General features: G+C 42.0%; 1 protein-coding gene across 3 annotated transcripts in view; it reads right to left on the bottom strand.

Annotated features, from left to right (window-relative positions):
• The window catches only part of tnrc6c2 (trinucleotide repeat containing adaptor 6C2), a 64,107-nt gene that overhangs the window by 32,876 nt on the left and 4,861 nt on the right, over positions 1 to 26,370 (bottom strand). For 2 of the 3 annotated variants that reach the window (XM_049568457.1, XM_049568465.1), the window contains exons 2-4: positions 17,878 to 17,978; positions 17,508 to 17,529; positions 2,736 to 3,140 (exon numbers count right to left, since the gene is read on the bottom strand). In XM_049568457.1, coding sequence (XP_049424414.1) covers positions 2,736 to 3,140; positions 17,508 to 17,529; positions 17,878 to 17,940 — 490 coding nt within the window. In that variant the 5' untranslated portion in view covers positions 17,941 to 17,978. The remainder of the gene's footprint in view (positions 1 to 2,735; positions 3,141 to 17,507; positions 17,530 to 17,877; positions 17,979 to 26,370) is intronic. The other variant, XM_049568473.1, reaches the window with a different exon arrangement.

Genomic DNA, 26,370 nt, shown 5'->3' with positions numbered 1-26,370 from the left:
AAACGGGGTGGAAGCAGAGCCAGTGGCTACTATGCCACAGGCTGTGTTGTACTGAGGGACCCCTGGGAAAACCGGGGCGAGGTAAAGGCCAAAAAGGACAACAACCGCTGGACTAGGACAATATTAAGGACATTATAGGTTAATACACTGAACCAGGGGAGCTTAACTTGTCTGAAGCCAAAAGAAGAAATATATTCTTTTAAATCTAAAGGCTTAGAGGTGCTGCTTCTCTTGAGTGAGTTAAGCCTGCAGCCAAATTTAGATCCTGGCCCACAGCTGAGGAAACCCTGCACTAAACAGCTGAGCACAGAAAATAAATATCATAATAGAAAGTCTTAGCCTCTGAACTGATAATAAATAGAGAAAAAATACAACTATCAATATTTAAATATTGTTTGTAAAATCCTGAAAAAAAGCAGATTGATTTATAACATTTTCATTTATGGATAAATTCTGTATTTTTCAAGCTGGACCCTATTTTTCCATGTTTTATGTCTAGATGACTAATGGGAACAAAAATCTTTGAAACTGTCCTCTACTGAGCAAGAGGGCTGCAGATGGCAACAGCAAAACAGGCTGCAATGTAACCACTTGGGGCAATTATGCACCGTCAATTTACATCCACTAAAAGTGCTTTTGCTATGGACATACTGGTATTATTATTTCAAGTGTCTGACAACTTATGGAAAGTATCCCTACAGAGACAAACCTCAAGATCCTTTTTGTTTAACCAGAAACAGCCCTGAAATTGCTATCGCCAAACCCACCAGACTCCATTTAAATAAACAGTAATTTTATCACCGTACAGCACACTTCACTGAAACACACCAACTCTGGTTTGGTTAAAATAAACCCTCAATTCACCCAGCTAGATGTGAAAATATGCTGGCTCTGTACACCCTAATTACTGTTTATTTAAATGGATTCTGGTGGAATTGGCGTTGGCGATTTTCGGGGCTTTTTCTGATTTTTTTTTAAAAAAAAGATCTTATCCTAACAAAAAGACTGAGCTCTGTAGGGATGCTTTCTATAAGTTGCCAGACACTAAAATGAATAACAATCTGACACAAAAAATGTGAGATATTTAAGTCCAGGTTGAAATACTAAACTTACTCTTTAAATGAACTATTAAATAAGGCACAGCTTGCAAAAAACAGACATCAACTGACTGGCTACACAAACTTTAAGCTTTTGTTTAAAGCTGTTATCAGTGGCATAGGCCCAAGTACAAAAACAACGGCGACTAAACAGGGCATTCAAGTACCAGTTGCCTCTGTGATGCAGAGGGCTGTAGTTTGCTCACTAGCTAGCCTTGCACCACACAGCTGCTGCAGATTTGTTTACTGAGTGCCTGGTGTTGTCCCAGCAAATGTTGAGTCAGTAATGAAAGGCAGCACAGAGCAGCAAAGGAGCACTGATGAAAAGAAAGAGAGAAAGAAAGAAAGAAAGAAAGAAAGAAAGAGGGGAAAAAGAGACTGAGAGAAGAGAAACTCAACGAAGATGTGAGCAGATACTCAAGAAAGCTCTAGCTAACTTGAACATGAAAACACTGCGTGGCGTGCTACAGAGATATCCTTGCATCTATGTCCGTGTGTGCTGCATTAGAAGATGTGAGGTGTGTCTGTGTACATTAGCAGATGGTTGTGATTGCTTCACACAGAAAAAGCCTTTCAGAAGAATGCACACACAATAAGCAGAAATAATGATTGAAAAAACTGAGAAAATCTTGAGTGTGCATGTGAAAAAGAAATACCGTGATATCCATAAATGGAGAGAAAAATAGCTGTAACAATGCTATAAATAAATCATGACCATCCTTTATCAACACATTACTTGCATACGAATACACACAAGCTGCCGCACAATGAGCACCTTAAGGCAGGTTCAGTATTAGTGATCTTAGAGGCCACCGGTGAGTTCATTAAAAGATTACCGCTGGCTACAGAGGTCTGAGAGTGCGAGTGTGTGTGTACGAGTGTGTGGTCCTGTGAGTCGAGCAAAAGAGCATGCAGAGGCTTAAACAACTAAACCGTGTTCTTCTGACTAACACTAAAATGTCTAAACAAGATTTTTCAAGGCTCTGAAAGAAGTTGGCGTAATTACTGCCAGTGATATCTGCACCAGGATCCAGACTTGCACACTCTAATAGCACAAACCTATCAGAATCCTTTCAACTGAAAACAGCTTAGGCTGAAGTCTTAAATTTTAATTTGGCTTTAAATTCGTCTGCCTACCCACGTAATATAGGAGCTGTATGTCGTCATTATTTTACTCTGACAGAACGTGAAGGTGTGTCGTTAAACTACAATTATAATCGGCATAATTTATTATACCTAGAACGCAGTAAATCTGTCAATGCTGCTTTGCAAACTGCTGTGTCTGCGCCAAGGCAAACTGAATACAAACTCTGAAATGAAGCGTAATGTAGGATACTAAAAAACTATTTATAATTCCCAGCATGTTACATTTGTCTCACAAAATGTGGGAAAATCAAAGTGAGAGAAACAAAGGTCGAAGCAGAATGTTAGATTTAAAGCTCACTGAGTGAAATGTCACTAAATATGCAGCCAAAATACAGCCGACATGCACAAAAATTAAAAACAATCTCAGACTGAATGAAGTTTAAAGAGTGAAAAAAAATTGCACACAGCCACCACAAAAGCATTGAAATGAAATAAATAAATAAATAAATAAATCTATTCCGGGGCAATTTTGTTGACTGTATTGACACAAACCTGGGTGACGTTTGCTCGCAGTGGACGTGGCAGAGTTTGGGGAAGTGCTGCTGGTAGTCGTAGAACAAGAAGAGTAAGATGATGAGGGCGAAGAGGAGGAGGAAGAGGAGGAGGAGAGGGTGAGAGCGCTGAGGGCTCCTGCAGGCAGTGGCTGGCCTCTCTTCAGTAGCTGCTTGTGCTCCTGCTGGCGGAAGCGTGGGGGCACCTCTCTGGGCGGGTAGCGAGCACTGGCAGAGGACAACTGGCACTGCTGCTGAGGGGGAGTCTGAGTCGGGAGTTGGCTACTGGAGGAGGCGCGCTTGCCATTGCCAGAAGAAGAGGAGGAGGAGAGGGGCAGCGTAGGGCTGGCGGGGTGGAGGTGGTGGGGTGGGCCGGGACTGGGCTTAGTGGGAGCAGGCTCTGGCACTGGATGGATACAATACACAGGCACACAGGCACGCACACACACACACACACACACACACACACACACACACACACACACACACACAGAAAGACACATGCAGGTAGCAAGGTATTAACGTCTGGGTTAACTCACTATTAGTCCCTTAAATAACAGAAATGATATCTGGCTGTGTGGTGCTGACATTTGACAGCTGGTGACCCAAAAAAGGATGGCTGAAATTTTCTGAGCATTAGTCCAGTTTAAGCCCTTCCTTAATGTTACAATATCTATATGTATGGAAGTCCATTTCTGCCAGTGTCATAAAAAAGATCCTGCTAGGTCATTATAAGAATAAACTTTCTCAAAATAAAGACTTAACATAGTTTCTCACTAAGTTCAGATATTAAGTCAATACTTTAAGAAAGCTTCTCATTATCTTGAGATACTAAGTCACTATTTTGTGATTTTAACTAATTATGTTGGGATACTACATCATTATTCTATCTTAATTATCATTATCATTTTAATTAACTAATTATTTTTGGGATACTAACTTATAATTTTGGGATACATAGTCAATATTTTGAGATACTAACTCCTTATTTTGGGATACTAAGTCATTATTTTGAGATACTAACTCCTTATTTTGAGATACTTAGTGTTTATTTTGATATCCTAACTCCTTATTTTGGGATGCTGACTCATTATTTTGGAATACATAGTCAATATTTTAAGATGCTAACTCATTATTTTGGGACACTTAGTGTTTATTTTGAGATACTAACTACTTATTTTGGGAAACTTGGTCTTTCTTTTGACATACTAACCCCTTATTCTGGAATACTTGGTCTTTATTTTGAGTTACTAACTCCTTATTTTGGGATACATAGTCAATATTTTAAGATGCAAACTCATTTAGGGGATACTTGGTCATTCTTTTGAGATACTAACTCCTTATTTTGGGATACTTGGTCTTTATTTTGAATTACTAACTCCTTATTTTGGGATACATGGTCAATATTTTAAGATGCAAACTCATCATTTAGGGGATACTTGGTCATTCTTTTGAGATACTAACTCCTTATTTTGGGATACTTGGTCTTTATTTTGAGATACCACCTCCTTATTTTTGGATACTTAGTCATCTTGGGGCACTAAGTCATTTTCAGATAGTTTCTCATTATAATTACTTAGCATGATCCTTTTTTCATCACGCTGGCGAAAATGGGCTACGGTGTGTATGAACTGTACATGTGGAGATAAAACAGAAAAAAGCCGTCTAATGATGTTATATTCAAGCAGTATGTGATGGAGCGGTCCCATTTATGGGGAAAATCTTTAAAGAATGTACAACAGACATGTTTTATTTTCAACACCTGATCATGCAGTCTCTGAAAAGTTAATTTCGTCTATTGAATCTTATGTGTAGTACACAGCAGGTGTTGATAATTGAGTGTGTTTGTCTGCACTGTATGTTGGTGTGGCATGTCCCTTTAAGTTAACTGCCTCATGCAGCCTTTTGTCGAACATATGTTACTGGCCCAGACGCACTCTATGAAAAGGTCATATTTTTTCTGCTGACTGAACACCGACACACACACACACACACACACAAATACACATACACACGAACACACGGAGACACATCCTTTCCTCTTCATTACACTCTGTTCACTTGCCCCCTCCCCACACACACAAACACTCACACACACCTTTCCCTGCTGCTTTGGCCTCGGCCTGACCCTTTCCCTGCTGGTTGCAGTGACCAGCCAGCCATCTAATTGAGCGTTAGCCTGAAAGGTGTTATTATTAGTAGAGCCTGGACAGCTACCAACCAAACAGATTGGCCTGGCTAAAGTTTCCTCTCTGGGGTGCTGCAAGGCTGAGGAGAAAAAGACTGCCTGACCTATACACTGAATAATTCTTACTGAGGAAGCTGTGGAGGATGTTGGTGCGAGTCTGTGGCTGTATGCACCTATGAGGAAACTCAACTAGATCTGGTATGGCACTACTTTACCTGAGAGCTCCCTGCCACTCACAAACAGCTGCCTTCATAATGACTGCCAATTGCTAGTGACCTAAGAGCTGCTGTGAATTACAGTTTCTTGGTCCGTGGGTAAATGCATGATGAATAGAGTTGATGATGTTGTCTTCTATAGTCCCAAGATAGATATGGCTGTTCTAAACAACAGCTGAGTCTGCCTTCACTCAAGGGAGGAGAGAGAGTAACGACAAAGACAAAGGTTGTGCGAGTGTGTGTGGAGGGAAGGGGATGGTTTTTTTTAAACCATGAAATAGTGGGAAATTGATGGCATAGAAATAATTTGTCAATTAAAGCTTCACTCTGTCTAGTGTGAGAACTACTCCTGCAGGCAATTAACCACACAGTGACACGCACACACATGCACACACTCGCACGCACGCACACGCACACGCACACACACACACACACACACACACACACACACACGGGCCAAAGCTGCCACAGTGGAGGTTAAAGTAAATTCAGAGAGCAGAGGTATTCACTGTGCCTGCCAAGAGCTTGTCTAAAAGCTAAAAACAGAGGCCCTCTCAGTGAGCGCAACACTAATCCAAATGGCTGCCTACCTGCTGACACGCAGAAACAGCACGGATATGCAAGGAACTTGAATTTGCAGTTACACAGACACATCCAAAACACAACTCCTCCACAGGAAGAGAACTACTGTGCATATATGGTGAGGTATTTGTAGGCAAAACATTGTTGTCGTCGTCTTTCTTCTATTGATGCCCTTTACACACGCACGTCGACAGGCACAAACGCTTCTACATGTTTCTTGAAAATATACCAACGTATCACACATACACTTAAAAAGAGACTTTCACAGTTGTTTTCAGCCCCTTCCACCGATGAGATTTTAGTCAAATGCGCATGCAGAGAGGGGGAGGGAGACAGAGAGGGAGAGAGCCTGCCCCCCTCCAGCAGTATCTGGCTGGCTTGCTGTTGGCTTGGAACTGCAGCTGGTGACGCACATCTCTGATTAAATTCATCCCGGCCCGCCTGACACTGCCTCGACCAATCAGACAGCAGGACAGTGAACACACGCTGCCCTGCCCCCTTTCCTTGCTGTCCTCCCCACTCCGTTTCCAATCACCTCCCCTCCCTTCTCTGTCTTTCCATCAGCGGGTTGCTCCATAACACCACTGCTCTCTCTCTCCGTCTCCATCTCCCTTTTTCCCCCCTGTGTCTACCTGTCTCTCAGCCTGGTGTTCTCTGCTCACTATGTTATTCTCCCTCTGGGCCTTTATCCATCTTGATCCCTCATCTCTTGTGCTCCTGTCTCTTTTCTACCCTGTCTTGTTTCTGTCTCCTTACCTTGCCATTTCCCTGTTTCTAGTCCTCCATCTCCGCACTCCAAATGTCTCCCCTCCTCCCGACCTCTCTCTGCTTTCTTTTCCATTTCTTTCATCTCCTCCAACTCCAACCAATTTTTCTACCTAGTGCACATTTTGTGCCCCCAGCCCCTGTCCTGACATCTCTTTCTTTTTCCCTTGCTGTGAGGTGTTACTTGAAGGTTGTGACAGAACTTTTTAACAAACCCAGTAACCTGTTAAAGACCTCAGGAAGTTTAAACTTAGTTCTAGTTTTGGTTCCAGGCTGTACTCTTCTACGATCCAGGAACTACCAGGATGCAGTCTGCACTAATGGGTGTTGCTCACTGCTCAAACAGAAGCCTGGCAACTAGGAATGCACTAATTTATCAGTCGAACATCAGTACTGGCCTACATTCACCTGGTTGATTGCCATCGACCTATCGGCAAATAAGACAACCTTCAGCGATGGCAGTGGCCGATGTTTTTCTATTATGCCACATCAGTTTTGCACAGGCTAAAAGCAGGGCTCTAAACTAACAGCGTCCTGTCATCCCTGGTACAACAGAAAACCTGTTAGGGACGAATCTTTCCCACGACACCTTTGGGACAAAAGGAAACAGTTAACAGACAATTGAGGCATCAGGGGATGCACCTTGTCTTTTCCCTGATAATGCTACATTGGGAAAAACAAATTTGTGTTGACATTGGCAGAAGGAGAGCTATTTAATGTTAGCAGTTAGCAGCCAGAACAACACGAGTTACATTATGATGCATTCAAGCTCTGTTTAGTAAAAATGATTATTGGGCTGAGGTATATTATAGTGTTCGCTTGATGTGTTCCTTTGTAATCTTGTAAAATTTGGTTTTTGTCGAGAAACTACGAACAAATAAGGTTGACTGAAGTAGAAATTTGTTGGTTTTCACAGCAGTACAAAATTTCACTTAATGTACATTAAATTTAAATGACAATTATTGTAACTAAGTCCCAAATAGTTGACAAGCAAGAAACAAAATAGAAAGTTGACTGTATTTACATTTTTTTTGTGTGATTATGAATATGAGCAGAAAAATGAGCCACTAAAACATTCAGCAGGTGACCTACTTCAAAAATAGGAGTTCTGGCTATCTGCCTCGTTTGATCTCAGTCTCCACCTGTGCACATCTCCTTACTGACAGCATAGTCACGCAACAGTTTGCTTTCTCAGTGACGGATTTCCTTTTTAATCTGTTATCTAATTTGCCAAATCTATGCAATTCATACATGGATTAAACACTCTAAAGAAACTGCCAGAGCTCCAAAGAGTTAGTCTTAAGTTTCCTCAACAATTTGGTCAGAAAGACACATAAGGATGTTACTCAGTCAGCTTACTGTTTGTCTGTTGCCAGTCTGATACAGGAAGCAGGCAAACTAAGAAGATAGACACACAAGTCCCAGCTCCAGCGTGCCTCGCACACACCCTGCTTCACACAGTCTGTGTTTGTGTTGTTGTAGCAACAAGGGCGTATCCATGCTGCAGCTCCCTTGTGTTGCAGATGACCACATCTCCTGCACAAGCAGTGACGTATTTCTCCTCTAAAATAGTCATGATACAGTATACATAGTCACAAACCTGTTCAATTACATTATTCTATGCTCGCAAGAAAAAGGAAAAAAAAAAAAAACAGATTAAAAAAAAAAGACAAATTTTTCAAGAAAAGTGCTGCTATAACACCATCCCGCTAGGTAATGTGTAGCCATCTATGGTGTAATCTGTATTTAACAAGTGTATCAGTGAGAATTAATGTTCTCCCGAGTGTGTGTACGTATGCAGACATACACACACAAATGAGACGGTAAAAACGGCAGTCTGAATGTGTTAGAGGTGAGAAGAATAGTCTGTGTCAGACACAGCTCCTCTCTGCCCTGAATGAACATAAATACATCTACTGAGACACATCTTCCACTTTGAGGAGGAGAGATCTTTTCTTAATCCATGATTGATGGGTTAAGTGCTTTTGGAGAGTTAGGGGCTATAGAAAAACACTAATAAAAAAAACTGGGGAAAGCCGTCAGATGAGTGTCTGTGAAAGACTAAATGAGGAAAGTGAAGGGTATGATGGTGACACTCACTTCCAGTGAAAAGCAATGAAATCCACACATGAAATTAGTGGCGTTACAAGCGTATTGCAATTGAACTCAACTGGATGACTAACAGCTTTGCAGAAACTGGGTTTCTCAGCTTAGTAAGTCTTAAATGTAGGTGAAGTTTCCTTCTATAACTACTGACTGACAGCTTCTAATGGCAAAAACATAATTTTGAAATATCGATTAACAGTAAGCTTTTCAGGACATCTACAACCGGACATTTTTACTGTGCTCCTAGATGACCTTTGACACCAGACATTTTGACTTAAAGATGGTCAGGGACTTTCTTACAAGATCAGTAATCAGTGTTTCGCATTAACACACTTGAGGAGTGCACTCATTGAACATGCCGCTGTTTTCTGGTGAACTGTGAACTGAACGTCTCTGTTTGCAACTAATGCACGTTAATGCAAGCGTTGCTCTCTCATGTTTTACACCTGAGGATTAAGCACCCAGCATGCCGGTGCTCTGTCAAAGATTGTTTCCCCATCGACATGTGTTTCCCCTAAGAAAATCTGAACTAAACCTTTTCCTTCACTTATCCACAGAGGGCTAGGGCTACGAATTTCAACAAGGGGAAAACACTGCTTGACACACTAGCCAACACCTGCATTGCTAGTACAAATGCCAATTCAGACAACGCAACAGTGATGTTACTGCTGAAGCCAGCTCACATGAATCATTGAAGGTGTTTTATGAACAAATCAGTACAGATCCTAACGGGAAAAAATCTCACATTTTTATTCCAAGTGTGCCTGCCAGATCTAAAAAACAAGTTTGTACGTCAGCCACATCTCCAACAAATTTTCAACAACACATCGAGTTAAAGCATCCGACCAGTCTTCAGAAATATCTGTGCGTGAATAATGATCACAAGATCTTATTTAAAAAACAAACAAACAAAAATGGAAGGCTTGAATGTAAACTAGTTCATTTTTTGGGACTGTGAACTTTTTTCAAAATTCAGATTGTGAACTATGAATGTTAATTACTTCACTTTAATCTGAGTGAAATGAGTTTTGAGCTCTTGTGAATTCTTAATGTGCACAACATTGATCATCAGTGATCATCTTCTGACCACAAAAGTGATGAACAGACAGACTGTGAGCTGTTTGATTAACAGTGGATAATGATAACTTTTAGATATCATCTTAATAAAAAACCAATGCATGCTGCAGAGACAGAGAGGTATATACAGAAATATTTAGGTTACAGGGGTGTGTTGTGGAAACCAAATATAGACTTTAATGTGGTGGTGGCCTCAGTACCTCTAATTGAAGTAGAAAAGGAGAGCCAATTAAATTAGCATTTGTATCAAGTGCACTGTAAATTCCATTAAACCCTCTAGCTGAGGCGCTCTCTGCAACCTTACGTCAAACTTTTAATTACAGCCCTTCTTCACACTAAATGGTTAATTACACACAATGAGAGAGAGCGAGAGAAAGAGAAAGTGCATAGGAACAGAGAACAAGTGAGCATAGATGAAGGGGGTAAAATAGGCATAAAAGGCGGAAGGAAATGCATAAAGGAATCAGATATGGAGTTGAAAATCCATGAACAAGGCATAATGGGCAAGAAGGTAGGGGATCTGTTATTGTAAAGAGCAATTGTGGTTGGTTCCCTGAGCCTAGTGCCAGGCAGCGCAGGTTCCCACATCTCTTCTGCCTATTGTCTGCACAGCCACTTTATTATGCAGCCATGTTTATAGAAGGGGGAGGGCTGATCACAACACACAGGCCTATATGCCATGCACAATGGTGCGTTTCTTAATCCAATAAGAGCTCAGACGGAGGGAAGAGAAGGAAAATGCAGGATGTTTTTAAGTGGTTTTACATCTCTGTATAACAATTGTACACATGCTGCTTTTGTCCAAGTGGTTTTATATCTGTGTACAGTCAATGTTTTCTTTTCGCTCATCAAAACAAGCTAATGAAAAGAAGCGTGCCTTTGCGACAAATCAGTTTGGTTCAAGAAACTGTCTCAAAACAATATGGAGGCAGAGGCACAAATAGAGGAGTTTGCAGAGTGCACGAAGTGCGCACACTGAAAGCAATTTGAGTTTGGACTAAGTTCATGACCTCCTCTATATCGCACCTCTCATTTCCTTCTGCAAACCATCTTACACTTGTTATATTTCAACAGCAATATGACTGCCTCCGCTGCTATGGAACTAGTTAGTCATTTCCCTTCTCAATACTTTGGGTTTACAATCCACAAATGTGTCTACATCCTCTTTTACAACAACACTTGGTTGATTTGATGCAGTTACCAAGAGGACCTTTTCACTGCAGAAAGCAAATGTATGTGCCTATGTTTATGCACATAAGGGAGGGTCAAGTGGGTGTGTCTCTATGAGGTCCCATCTGTCAGTATTAGTGGAGAGAAACACCCTCACTCACATACAAAATAAAAGGCAAAATTTCTCACCCCTCACCCTTCCTATAACGGGCTGTTGCTATAGAGACTGACAGTTGCCTAACGCACCTCCATTTGCCTCTTGTGACCTCCTGTGCCTCCTGTGACCCCTTCCCATACTACGCCCCTTCTACCCTTTCTCTCTAATTAGTGCCCCCGCCCCCTACTCTCAATGCCAAGCTCCTTCCTCTCTCTCAAGTCTTGGTTGTTCATCTCAGCTGTTCCTCTCTGACCTGTTCAGATTATGAACAAGATGCCCAAAGAAATCCCTTTATGCCTTTTAGCCCTAATAGTAGCAAACTCGCTGTCTGGGTTAAGAGCTTTAACAGGATCATGCTACACCTGTATCCGCGGTCAGTGCCTGAGGCCAACAACTGCCTGAGGACAGGTGTGTTTTGGATTTCATTGATATGAAGCATGATGCATAGCATCTTCAACATTTTAAGGCTGACATCCAAATCAAGGATGGTGGCCTCCAACAGTCAGAGCCCCAGGGTTAGTAAAGCATAGGGAACGCAGCAGGTAAATGGAGCAGCGCCCTTCTGCAGTCTCAATGTGAGCTGTTCATACATGTCTTATAATATGACATATTTCAAGGCATTATAACCATGCAATATATTCAATTAACAGAAACAATCTCACCAAGTCAAATTCACCTGGTAAAATAATATGAGGTCTGGACATTTTCTTTTCTAACTGCTGTTTGACAATGGCTGAAGGGAAGGACGAAAGGAGCCACTTATGCAGGCATACTGGCAGTCTTTAAACCTTTTGGACACATATAGCCCCTCACCACCAAAATTAGCACACGAGCGGCTTTTTTAAAAACGGGGAAACCCACTAAAATATGCCACAGACCGCAGTCAGCAGACCAGAGCTGTGTATGCAGCTCTGAAGGAGATGAATATGGCTTTTACTTTATTATATCTGTTACTTATTCAATCTCAGCTTCAAACTTTGTTCTGACTATCTGTATATATTTGAGCGCTGCTGGAGGGAGGTGGATGGAATCTGTGGCGGTGCATTATTGCATCCCACCAGAAAAGAGACAAAAATTTGCACTTCTGCCCAGGTGTCATGTTTCCATCACCGATGACTGGAGCTGATTATTACTCATGACTACTGCAAAGTCATTTGTCCCAGGGAATGAATCCCAATTCTAACCTTTCCCACCAAAAGCCAAATGTTAGTGGGTTTTTGCGCTATGTATTGTACAAATGTGAACACCTTTGCCTCAAAGCACAGTTTGAACTGTCATTCATATCAGCTGAGCTACATCCCATTAATCTGCCTGATATCTGACATAAAGCAGCTCGCTGTTGGGAGAGGGAGGAGGTGATGGGGGAGGGGCAAGATGCACCCAAAGGGCTCTCTTGTCAGCAGTTTGTGAGTGATCATACAATATGAATATACAGAGAGGAGAGCATTGTTTGCGTTTGTGCAGCCCTCGTTTCCTCTCTGCCCCCTGTCTCTCTCTCCCTCACTCTCCTCTAGCACTTGACATGCATGCAGGGCGAGCACACGGGGGGTAGAGGAAAAACAATTATGCTTGGCAGTCATAAATCCACAGGATGTAATTCACAAGCTATTCGCTATTAATTCATTGAGTGTTTATAAATGTGGTTAACAGAAGAGAAAAGCAGCCCGAATGCTAAAGTAAATTAGCCTCTAATTAGATTGCGATTCATGAAATTCCCTTTCGAAAGTGTTGACGCAATTAATAGCATGTGAAATTGCAAATTAATGCAATGCAGAATTATACGACGCACTTGTGTTTATGTGCGCCTCTTGACACTTTGAAAAACATAATGCTGTTATCACCGTGGTGACACCGTGTAAATATGTTTCTCCTCAGATGTGGTCGAGCATATCGTGGGTGAAATGAAACAGGCGGAGGAAACAGCGTGTGTATGGAGGGAAGTGAGGGACGAGGCAGCAACAGGCATCACATTTGTTCTGTAACCTTTCGGCAGTGAAAAGTGCACGAGCAGCAAAAATGGAGATTGCAGATTTTCTGATTATCTGGGTGTGGTAAAGCGTCAGACACAGTGTGGTATTACTGTGGCTTTCTGTGCCTGCGTCTAGCCACCTGTTTCATGAATTGCATTTGTGTAACTTCCTGCTAACTTCAATAACATTTGTGCGCGTGTGTGTGTATACTAAAAGCCACCATGGCTAGTATATTACTTCCTTTGCTGCTTTGCAATTCCACAATGTAAGCACTTGCTTCAGTCACAGAGATTGAAAGGCGCGAAGTCACTGCAGGGAGGGATGTGCATGTCTTTTAATATGACTATGGGCATCTAGGAACACAAATCTGCAGGTTGACAGATACTCTCTTTTCAGATACTTGTCACGCAGTCCTCTATGTGTGTGTCTTGGCATGTGCATGTTTTTGTCAAGTATGTGCAGCAGTCAAACTGAGTGATTGTGATTGCAGCGGTGGCAGAGATTGTGATGAAGCTGCGTGTGTGCTGGGGGTGAATAATCAGCATCCCTCTGAGGTAATGGGGACCAGGAGGAAGGGTGGTTTAGGGAGGGGTCCGGCCTCAGAGGTCCAGCCTGTGTGGGTTGGGGGAGGTGGGTTGGGGCAGTGGGACGCTACCTCCTGGAACCCTGCGTTCGGTGAAGCTCCATGCCTAATGGGGGGCAGAGAAGTTAATTCCACTGCGCCGAAGCTTTATCTCATTTTCATACATATGAACGCGCCGGGCCGAGATCGATTACCGCAAACAAATTGAAATGCCTGGGACCAAGGAGGCCTGCAGAGAGGAAAGCAGAAAAAGGCATCGTGGATGGGGGAGGTGGCGTGCATGTGTATGTGTCTATGAATTTCTGAGAGTGCATAAGGAAGGCAGAATTCACTGATATGGATGGAAAGACACAAATCACTACCGCATACTGATTTTCTCCCCGCCTGCATATACACACACCTCCATTATTTAGAGTCACGCATGAAAACTCAACTCATTCCAGTTGATGCCACCTTCCTTTTAAGACATATTGCAGATGGGAGGTTATGAGCAAACTCAGAGGTCCTGATGGCTCACTGAACAATTAGTCTTCAAACAGGCCCTCTTTCCCGTACTTTCTTTATCTTTCTGTCTGCATGAGCACCCACTACATACACACAATCAGCTTCTCATTCCACGTCCCTTTCTCTCTATCTCTCATTAAACATACCATAAAACAAATGTCCATGTCATTAGTCCTCTTCTCTATTAGCACCGTCATTGACTCCCGACGGTCATTTTTGGCACTCGTCTAAAGTGCTCACTGCTTCATTACTTTCTTTCCTCCCTTTCCTTCCTGATTTTTTCGCTTTTATCTGGCCCCAGAACGCCCTGTTACACTTCCTCTTTCTTACTCTCCTTTCCTCCTCCCTCCTTCTCGATCTTAGCTTCTCTTGCCCCTGTCCATAGGCCTCTTACACAGGCAGAGTTTTCAATATTTCCTCTCTGACTCTGCATTTCCTGTCAGTAACACCCAAATACACAGCTCTTACACTGTAGTCATAAAGTATTAAGGCTGAGATTTGCTTTCATTGTTTTGGCTCTAATCTGGCACATTGGATTTGAAATGAAATAATGAATATGAGTTACAATGCAGAGGCACATAGATCATCAACAAATACAACAACGGATGAGGTTATAACCTGACCTCCATCCAAATAAAAGCCATTTAGCAATACAGTGCAATACAGCTGCAACACAGGCCTGTCAGAGCACCACCAGGAAAGAAACCAAGTGTTGGCTCACTTTAAACTCAAGGTAGTTTCAATTTAAATCTAACGAGCTGCAGTACAGAGCCAAGACAAAGAAAAAAAACTGTTGTAATACAACTGAACTTTCAAAGGTATGTGAGGACAAGCAGACAGAAACGTACAGTACACAGAAACAGACACAGTAGTGCAAGCAGAGGTCCAAACTCAGAGTGTGTGACATTTATTGTTGCCCACATAATCCTTTGGGGCATGTGGAATGCCACCATCTAACAACCAGGAACCTCTCCTCTCCACAAAAAACCTCACCAGCCATTACTCGGTCAACATTCTAGGTAGACCAATAAAAAGCAGCACTCGAGCCTTCCTCATCACCACCATTTCCATTCCTCTGAGCAGGGCATTTAAACCGCAACTGTTCAAGTAAAGCTGTTTAGCGGCCAAAAGATAGACTGTGGTTATAAAAGACAGCTTCCAGGTGTGAATGTAAACTATGTGAGTGTGAAGCAGGTTGTTCCTGAAAAGGAGCATTTGTGCTCAGTGTGAATAGTGGTAAAAAAAACAGGCACTGCACACTATAAAGTATGAGTTCTCTGTTGTTCTATAAATACTATTAGAGCAGGGTACTATAGTGTATATGTATGTAGATGGATACAGATATATAATAATGCTTGGAGAGGTCTGAATTTTTTTCTCTGCTGAAAGTATTTCCATCTCAATCACTCAAGAACAAGTAGCATTAAATGCGTATTCAAATTAGAGGCAGCTAGCTTTGTGTGGAGGCTTTAAAACTTGGATAATAGGCCAAGCTCACAGTCAGGGCAGTGAAACACAGGGAGGGCAATTAAATAGAGAGGTCACAGTCCAAGGCAAGCTGCGCTGACCTTTGTTAAAGCCCAACAGTTACACCCAGATGGCCAAGCTGCTGCTCAAACTGTGGGAGGATAGGCATGGGCGCTAACAGACACATTGAGGAGGATTTACAATTCTGTTCCGCCTTCGCCCAAACCCAATCATGCACTAACAAAACCTATTTCAAGCATTTGGCATTAATTACATCATATCCAACTGTAAATGCAAGAATAACCTCAGAGTGGTGTTAGGTAAAAAGACAAAAAGCAGAATACTATGCATCACAATTAGTACTGGCCAAGACGCATGGATATCCCGATGTAAAAGCAGACAACATAATGCAAGACAACAGGATGAGGAAAGGGCCAAAGATGGAGGAGACAGGGGCTCATAAATCTTCTACTTAGGACCTGGCTCACTCTCTCACACAGTCATTCATTTATTACAATGTATTATTATATATTTCCTCAGAAGGATCATGGGTACAACCTTTTCTGTATTCTGAAGAATCTCAGAGGCAACTCCTAGTACTTTGAACACATTTCAAAAGAACATTTTCACAGCAATGTCCTCTTAGGATCTATTTTAGCATCTTAAGAGGACACCAGGGGCATGTGAGGACACTGTTCTTTCAGTCCCACTCTCTATGCATGTCAGCTGGACTCCATGCCCTTCTTTTATTCCACTCTTCCTCTGTCTCCCTCTCTTACCCATCCCCTACCCCCATCCCTCTGCCTACACCACACTCAGTGTGCTGTCTGGGTGCCCTCACGCTTCACTGCCTGGTGCTGCGGGCGTACTGGGTGTCATTCTGCATCACTCTGCATTAGACTCCACTGTATTTGCTCTGCTGTGTGCGTGTGTGTGTTTGAGATTCAAACAGCACAATTGTGCATGCATGTGCAAAATGTGTGTGTCCATCTGTGTATTAGAATGCTAAATGCTATATGTGTGTTATGCGTGAATAATGTGTGTGTGTGTGTACCTTAACGGGTCAGTGTGTGTTAATCAGAGCTGATTAAAGGGGACCTATTATGCTCATTTTCAGGTTCATACTTGTACTTTGGGTTTCTACTAGAATGTATTTACCTGCTTAAATGGTAAAAAAAAAAAAAAATGAAGTTCCCTCATACTGTCTGTGCTATATATACCCACTGTCTGAAATGCTCCATTTTAGTGCCTGTCTCTTTTAGGCCCCCTCCCAAAAAAGTGTGCTCTGAATGGTCAGCTCTCCCCAGGAATTCCCCATCTTGGGGTCTCTGCACCTTCACTGCAGCCTCTAAACACAACCAGACATGTTCCTGAAGAAACCCTGTCTGAAATCAGGGAGAAATGACAACACTTCCAGCCTGGTTTACATTTCCCTGATGTTAGCATTTAGCCCCACGTACGCCAGCAGTGTACTTGCTGCAAAGGAACAACTATTTATATTGACACTTTAGCCTGTTGAAAAATCAACCATCAAAGTTTCTAAACACAATTTAACATGTTCCAGCAGGAATATGATCCAAAGTCAGTGAGAAATCAACATCTGGAACCAAAATTACATGTTTCCCTGAAATTAGCTTGTAGCTAGATGTAAACTCTGGCAGCAGCGTGCCTGGAGTAGATGACCATAGAAAGAAATCAAGCTGACGTCAGATTGTCTTGATAGTAGAAAAACCCCATTTGGAAACAGAACATTCAGAACAGTCTGAAGCCTGAGGTTTTTCCCCACAGGGTTTTTTAGATATGTTTACCTCATTATATGAAACTTTGGCCATGTTAAATAATAACATTTATCATTGTAATATTGTATATCTGACAGAAAATAAGGAAAAGCATAATTGGTCCCCTTTAATCAGAATATCAGTGGTTGGAGTGTACGTTTAGAAAATGAGGTAGATGAGAGGGTGCAGTTTACTTGATCATGACACTCACCTTTGGGTTTCTGATCAGCAGCCTGCAGAGAAAGAATGAGAAATGGACTTAAGAACAAAACATAGACTTTATTCAACCGGAAATGGGCTTGTGCTACTTAGCAAAGTCGTCCAATCTTTTCTAATGATATAGTGATGATAGTAACTTTTTCTGTTGAATGGCAGCAGGTAATAAACAGAAGAAGTCAGTTGTTGGTGGTTCACTGGATTTTTGCTGCCTACAAATCAGCCAAAGCTATTGATTTAATCAAAGGCCATTGATTAAAAAAGACTGAAGGTTTTATAGAACTCTGCATATCCCTCTGTTTGCTAGCAGACTTGCAATTTGATGGGTGTGTTTTTGTGAACGTGTGCATCACTTTCACCCTCACCTTTTTCTGAGCAACGTCCGTCTTGGTCTTTTCGTCTTGTTTTTTCTTTTTCTTTTCTTCCATCAAATGGTTCTCTTTCTCCTGTTGCGAGCTTCTCTCAGCTGTCCAAGAAGAAAAGGAAAAGGGCAATGAGTAACACGTGAAGGAGAAAAGCTGGGATTCAGCTCAAAATGCCAAGTGTCCATCAATTTTTTGCAATTACAATTATGTAGACTCATGTGCATCATACACTTTACACTTGCTTGAGACTCAGGCACATTTATATTGTCTGCACAAAGAAGTATTCCACACAAAAATGCACACACACACACACACACACACACACACACACACACACACACACACGCACACACAGAGTGAATAATACACTCTCAACCCCTTTCCTTCTGATCTGTGTGTAAGCTGGAGCCAAAGTGCACTCAGTGTCTGGAAAAACTTTTCCATCTACAATCATCACCTCATACGAAAATCATGTCAGGCACTTCTGAGAAACACTTTCCCTCATGGTCAAAAACTGTAAAAGGAGAAGGTGGAATGGAGGGGTTATAAAAAGGAAAAGGAAAAAAGGCACACGTGTGAGTAAGAGAGAGATAAATACAGAGAAGTAGAGAGAGAGAGAACAGTAGGAGTGAAGACGGCAGGAAATGGCAAGAAGATAAAAAGGCAAGGGATTAAAAGGACTGAGAGGAAGACAACGTAAAGGCCAACAGACTGACAGAATAAGACACAAGGCCGTTTTTTTTTTTTTTTTTTTAACAAAGATCTGTTTCCAGTGGGCGTGAGTCAAACCAGCTAGATAGCTTGCCCCAGGGCCAGGGAAACTAAGTGCTTCTTTTCAGCCTGTATTTCCTTTGGCTCAGCTTTAGTGGAAGCTCCTGGAAACTATTAGAGGCATGACCTGGGCCATAGGGATCAAATGTGTGTGTGTTTAGTCTTCACTAAGTGCAATGGACACTAATCTATTATACAGCACTATGTCATATCAAATCAATGACGCCGCTCTGTAAAAATGTGCAAATACAATCGATCATCTTCACGTCAATCTAAAATTATGGTCTATTCCTATTTGCTGGCCATCCTGATAAGAGTGCACGTGTACATGCACACGCACGCCTGCCTTCTACAATGGGCTATTGTGATTCATCCTCATGAACTCGAAGAACTTTCTTTCAGACTGTACCGCTGCTCGAGAGACATGTTGGATTCGCTGCAAACATGAGAACAGAGTTTCATAAAAATAATCACCAACGTCATACTGCAAAAAGTAGCTACTTTCAGTCAGTCTGCCTTTTGTATTGAAGCCACAGAGGAATGGACCAATACGCCAGCAAATACTGGAGAACTCAAAACCCTTAATTTATGTGTTAGAGTCTGTAACAACATGGACAAAGTCTTTGGATTGTATGCACAGTGTTCTGGCTCCTAACACGTGTAACACTCCCGACAACAGAACTTGATTCAGAGAATCAGTTCAAGAAACTGTGACTTGATTAGAGCCGCAGCGATTAATCGATTAGTTGTCAACTATTAAATCAATCCCCAACTAATGTGATAATCGATTCATGGGCTTGAGAACTTTTTAAGCAAAAAGAGTCAAAATTCTCTAATTCCAGCTTCCTTAAATATGAATATTTTCTGGTTTATTTACTCCTCTATCACAGTAAACTGAATAACTTTGGGTTGTGGACAAAACATCTGAGGACATCACCTTGGACTTTCGGAAACGCTGACTTGACATTTTTCATAATTTTCTGACATTTCATAGACCAAACAACTAATCGATTTGAGAAAAAAATCTTTAATCTTTAGTTGCAGCCTTTGACTTGATCATCATAATAACTTTGTACTGCGTTTAAAGTAATAGCTACAAGATGACATCTGAATGCAGCCTAACAATTCATCATTAAAAGTCATTTATCAAGCAAAACATTTGCTAGATCAAGTTACATATTATTGTGATTTTAGACTGTTCATCAGACAAAAGAAGCTATTTTTCACTCTTTCTGACATCTTGAAGAACAAACTTTTATTTGATTAACTGAAAAAAAAAACCCTGACAGATTAACTGATAATGTAAATCATTAGTTGAAGACAGTCCATGACAAGCACACAAACACAAAATACCAAACTTGCCAACAACACGGGGCCTGGAAATGAATCAAAATCTGATTGTATGAATGAATCATAACACTCATAACAGGAGATTAATGAAAGGCCTGCCTCCCACTGTGCTGCCCACTGGCAGGGGGAGGAAGCTGTCAATCAAAAACACAGGAGAGGCCTCACAGAGGCTGTCTGATGGAGGGGTAATGTCTCTATGGCAGTAAGGAAGAGAAAGTAGACAGGGTTAGACAGACATACAGATGGGCAGAGAGATGGAGAGATGGAGGAAGAGAGACATTGAACACTTGTCAACAGTGATTTTAGAGCCAAACCCTGGGGAAGACTGCCAGACAAGTGGCCATGGCAGCAGGGTAAAATGAAAGAAAAGAGATATCCTTACATTACTTTTTTTCCACCTCCATCTGGATTCTCTCTCCTTCATTCCCTGTTTCACTGCTCTCTAGTGCTCTCTCTCCCTCTTACATTCACATAGTCCTATTTTTTCAAACTGAGGAGTCTGTGAGTGTGTGAGTGTGTGTGTGTGTGTGTGTGTGTGTGTGTCATTGTGCTATATCAGCAGCTAGGGGGGAAGGCAGCCCTCAGGTAATAAATAGGAGCTCAAATTATGTATAGTTGTTTAGGAGCATTCAAATAATTATATGCAGTATGTGCAGTATATGTGCAGTAGTCTATCTCGGTCTCCTCTGAGCGGAGACAGCATGCCAGCAAAGAAAGGGGTGGGGGATGTAAGTGGGAAGAAACTGGCTTCTGCCATTACACTGTGTGCTAGATTTTTCTTTTACCAGCTAGTGACAGGGCCTCTCCACTACAGCTGACCATGTCATCCTGGTAGTCTCACCTTTCACCCCCCAGATAATAGTGGACCTACCCTATGTGGTTACAACTGCTGCTGTCACCACAATGATATATTTATTACGTATTTAAATTCATATATATCAGTGAACTACGAAAGGCTTATTGTTTTTTGGTTAGAACTGTTATGCTGGAGGCAGTCTGGTTAGAAAAAAAAAACATGTGACGTGAAACGTGAGAGCGGCCGGTTGTCTTTTGAGCTGACGTAGTTGATGCCAAAGTTAGCTTCCCTCTTGACCTCGTTTGCCTACCTGCCTCTCCCCATCTCTCTCCCTCTCGCTCAGTACTGCTGACACCAGCACCTCCTCAGCAATGACCCTGAGGTGTCTCTGTGCTGCCTTCCAGCATCAGGTTTACCCTCGCTGGCAGTATGACATTGCAATTAGGCAAAATATGTCCTGTTTTGAGGTTACTGACCTACACGGCCACATTAGTGTCATTCAGTAGTCTCTGACATTAGAAGGGCTCAGATCACCATAGTCAACATGACATAGGCAGTAACTACAATGATAATTATTTCACTCTTGCTCTTAAAAACAAAACTTGATTTAAAAAATAATCAAATAAACTGGTAAAAGAAATGTGCATTTTGGAGAATTTGCTCATTTGGCACCTTATGAAAAGTTAGATCAGAGGAAAAATATTAATACAAACATGGCTTTGTGGTTCGTTTAGCCTAACAGAACAAATACTAAAACCAAAGTCCTCAATGAAGAGAAAATATAATGCTTCCCACAAAATGCAAAATTGTTTTATTTACATGTTGTATCATGTCAGCTAGCAAGCTGTTCACCAATATGTCCAAGAGGCAGTTGTGTGTTGTCCAAAATTGCAAATGTATGCAAAGCCGGCAGATGCATTAAGTCTGTTGGTCAAAAAACTTGCTGCACAAACAGTGCACAAACAGCTCCAACATCTTTTTCTGTTTCTACATGTATTGGATACAACATAACATTTACGTAACTTTGAGTTGTTGGAATGGACCTCTGCTGGGGTTAAGCTACCTGTTCAAGCTAAGCTAGGCAAAGCATAAAGCTACCTTTGTATTGGATGCATAGATTGTAAAAAACGATATTTATATTCTCATCCAACTCTCAGTAATACAATATAAATGCAAATCTCTATTGGAGCTGATGCTAGGAAAGGCACATGGGCATGTTAGGATCTGTTTTAGACAAAATTACCACCATTCCCTCACATTTAAGTACCATTTAAGTAAGCAAATACAACATATGAGGACCCCATCTTTACCCCCTCCTCTATCTGAAACCCTGACCTGACCGGTGATCCTACACTGACTTCATGGCTTTCCTTAAGAATACAGAAATAAGTAGGAAAACATCCTGAGTCTAAGCAAACTAGGGCCGCAGGGAAATTGTGAAGAAATTGCACAATGAGGCAGTATCCTCTCTTCCTGTGCCCCACAAAACAGTTCCATATCCTGGGACTATAGGGCTAAGCCATGGAGAAGGAGGCATGACAACAGGAACACACTGTACAGGAATGAACAGGCTAGAAACTCACAATACACACACACACACACACACACACACACACACACACACAAACACACACAAACCCAATCCCATAAAAACACACAGGCTCACACAGGGAAGCTTGATGTACACAGGCAGGAGGCAGTCTGTCTGATGCCTGTCGTTTTCCGGCAGGGATGCAGAGGAGAGAGAGGTGGGAGGAGGAGAAGGAGAGCCGAGGATTGGGGGGGGGGGTGAGAGGAAGGGAAAAAACAGGCGGAGGATGAAAGCAGACGCAGAGCAACACCAATTAAGAACGACAGCCGCCGGAGAACCAGACAGGGCACAGAGAGAAAGAAGAGAGACGAGGCTGGGAGAGGGAAAAGACAGAAAGAATCCTCACTGGAGAAATGGAGGAGTTGGGAAAAAAAAATCTGAACGGAGCACTATTGAGGCTGACAGACAAGGAGAGACTGGGGGGACAAGGAGGAGGAGGGGAGAAAGAGGAACCAAAATATCCATGCCCCTTGATCGCTAGTATCTAGAGATGCAGGGAGGAAAGCGAAGAATGAGGGGGAAAACCATGCAAGGGTGATAGAAAAAGAGAATAAAAGGGGAGTAAAAAGAGCCGCGCTCATGTGAAGACCGGGCGAGACAAAGGAAGAGAGACAGCGAGGTAGAACTTGAAAAGGGGACGAGCTGCGAGGAAAACATGCAGCTTCACGTGTTCTGAAACGCTGTCAGATCGACCGCAGACACAACACCAATCACAAAGGAGGGGAAGAGAAGGGAGGAGGAAGAAGTGGAGACTTTCCTCTCTCAGCAAAAAAGTAATATGGTCAGGTCGTGGCTACAGAATGTGGTAAATCCACTCTCCACCAACATTACCATTTGGCCAGCCACCCATTCCTGTGGCATTAAAGAAGCCACAGGGCTCTCCTGAGTCTTATTACATGGAACATTATCATGGACAGCCCTTACCTGGGAAATAATTCCTTAAAACCTGCTACTGCTGTTATAGACCTCGACTTCTCTCCACAAATGCGTGTGGGTGTGCATTTCTGTTTACTTGACCTGAATGGCTTGAGGAAAACAAGCCTGTAAATTCCACAGTTGATAAGCAGCAATAACAAGGTGTGTGTGTTTCCATCCCTCAGTCACACTGAGTTTCACTGGCTGCTTGGTTTGTAAGCATTCACTGTATACCAGCTTTGCTTTCAGCAGGTGGAGAGAGTGGCTTGTGAGGATACACAGCACACTTTATTGCTACTAGACTGGACTTGCTCAATGAACTGTGGCGGAAATATTCTTGTTTGTTGGAATCTGTAGACGAGGGACTGATTGAGGGTGAGCAGGTGGGTGGAGAGTGGCGATGAAGGGCGACGCGAGATGGAGAAAGAAAGTCAAAGAAACGGATAGTGAGAGAGGCAGACCTGCGTTATAAATAACAGCTTTGAGGTTTGCCTCCAGAAAATTAGCTCTCAGTGTCTTGGCTGCTTCCTCTGCCAAGTCGATATGAAACTTTAACACGATGGCAGCTCATTAAATAGGAAAACAGCACAATGCACAAGACCAAGCAGGCCTGCTCCCTGCCAGCACCACCGCTAAAGCTTATTGAATTCAAGAAGAAACTGTCAAGTCGAGTGTGTTCGTGTGTGCATTTGTCTTTACTTATGACTGCTTTGTGTTTATGAGAATAAGTGGTTGTGCATGGTTTGCATACGCCTGCATATTTTGTGCATTTGTTTTAATCTGTGTGCCCGCCTGGCAGTTTAAGAGCCTGTGAGGTGACTCCCTGTCTAAAAGGTCTGGATAGTTATGAGGTGCTATTAACATTAATACAAATGCCTGACCTCTCATGATTAACCTTAAGCAGGAGTTCCTCAAACTTTTTTTTAACCACTGACCAAAACTGAGCACCTCTAGAATTACACTGGCATTCATTAATTAAGCATTTTACCATGGCCACAAAAACACTGGCTGGCTGTTTGCAATTCAACACAACTGCAAAAAAAAAAAAAAAAAATGCACACTAGCAGTAGACCAATGCAGATCCTCATCTGCGATTTAGATCAATCAAACAGCAAATCTCATATTTTCTATATATTCTTAAATTGACCTATCTAGATTCCCCATTCTTAAAACACATTGATGGCGTTCTGTTGACGTCAAGATGTTACTAAGACATTGCAGTGAGGAGAGCTCAAGAACCAGGCAAAACAGGGCTCACAACTGAGTGTGACTACTGTCTAGAACTGTCATGATAACTTCTTTTGTTGGACGATATATTGCCCCAGAAATTATGTGGATAAACAATAAAATTGTCATTTTAATAAAATTTTATGCCACTAATATTATAATATAATAATATTATAATGCAAGCACACCCTTACAAAGAGGAATTCATTTTTAATTCGACCAGGGATGACAGTAAAATGTATCTCAGCATAGCTTTTTTCTGTTCATTTAGCTTAGTCTCATAATGGTATGGCTAACCCTGCTGTTTATTCTGGCACCATGCTGGCAAAAAATGTTGATGACATACGTATGTAAACAAACACAAATTTAAACACAGGAACAATATCGTCCGATATACGGACATGAACTCGGTCATTTTTGCTGGCCTTGATAAGTCGAGAATGTAATTGTTGTGACAGGCCTTAAGCTGTCATTTATGCATCTCTTATTTAATGTTTGGGATATAAATAAGGACTAAGAATGATCTTTTCAAATACTACACAGCCTGTCTTCACCATCAAAATCAGAAGAAAAAAAGGACACATACCTACACATGATGCATGCTAAAACAAATGAGCTATCCAGTTGGGCTGTGGTCCCGTCAAGGTTACTTTGACCCCCTCTGTACATTCACACATACAAAATGCCAGTAGAATTCCCTGGCAGTCAGCAGTGTAAGCAATAACACAGACAGAAAATACATGCTGTGCTTAGTTGTGGGAACAAAGTCTGCTCTGATGTAAGGAGGACATAGATGAGGACAAGAAAAAGCAGGGAAAGAGATGGAAGTGACAAACCCCACTGTAAAGCTGTCATGATGACGGTGGAGATGTAGAAATACCAGGGAAAGCAGAGCAGTGGCATGGATGTGTTTCTATCTTGAGTAAATATTAACTAGCTTAGTTTTATTAAACTATTAAGAATGGGCATCCTGAGATCTGCACTTTCAATATCTTTAGTTATATCTGGTATATATGCATTATAGCTCCTGACAAAACACTGAAAATACAACAAATTACTGCAGGAATCTCAGTATCAAACATTAGTAAAGAAAGTACAATATGATGTGTTGGGCTAACAGTTTATTAGCCCAAATTCTAAAGTATCCTCAGATCCCCAGTGCCTTAATTAATAAGAATTAGGCTATGCCAAACTGTTGTTAAAATTTAATCTGCCCAGAAGAAATTCTATTTTGTGATTTAACAGGGTCTCAACTTCCGACAATTCTGTTTAATCACACTAAGTCCTTAAAATGTGCTCCAACAATCAAAATACACAAAGTAAAAGTAAACACTTGAACTTCATTGATTGTACTCAAGTTGATTAAGGCGATAAAACAGTCCAAACACCAAACAAATGACCTGAGCTTACTAGATTAAGCCACGGTCTTAGCATAGGGGGAGAGTAGAGCATGCTAGTGCTATTTACATAGCCGTAACTGAGAGCTTTGGAAGCTCTGTAGGAACTAAGTCCTTTTACATATTGAGTGAGGCTGTCTAATGTCTGGTTGGAGCAGGAAAAAGGGGAACACTGTAGGCTGGATGTCCTGCATATTCTCTGTCAGCTACCATGTGATGGCCCTCTCCTTCTCTCCACGTCTCTCCAATTAGCCGACATGGAACAGAGGGAGGGATGGAGGCCCCCACCGAACCTCCACACACTGAACATTCCCCTGGACCCCTGCCAAGACTCACAGGCAGCAGCTCGCCGGTCTCAGCTTCGCTTCTCCCATCCCCCTGCTTCTATTCCAGCCTGGCTTACCCCTGGTGGGCCCCCTAATCCCCTGCCCCCTCCATTGGCGCAC

Source organism: Epinephelus fuscoguttatus, linkage group LG3 (assembly GCF_011397635.1).
Source record: "Epinephelus fuscoguttatus linkage group LG3, E.fuscoguttatus.final_Chr_v1".
NCBI classification, from domain to species: Eukaryota; Metazoa; Chordata; class Actinopteri; order Perciformes; family Serranidae; genus Epinephelus; species Epinephelus fuscoguttatus.
Note: the sequence above shows the minus strand (reverse complement) of the source record. Positions and strands in the feature narration are given on the sequence as shown.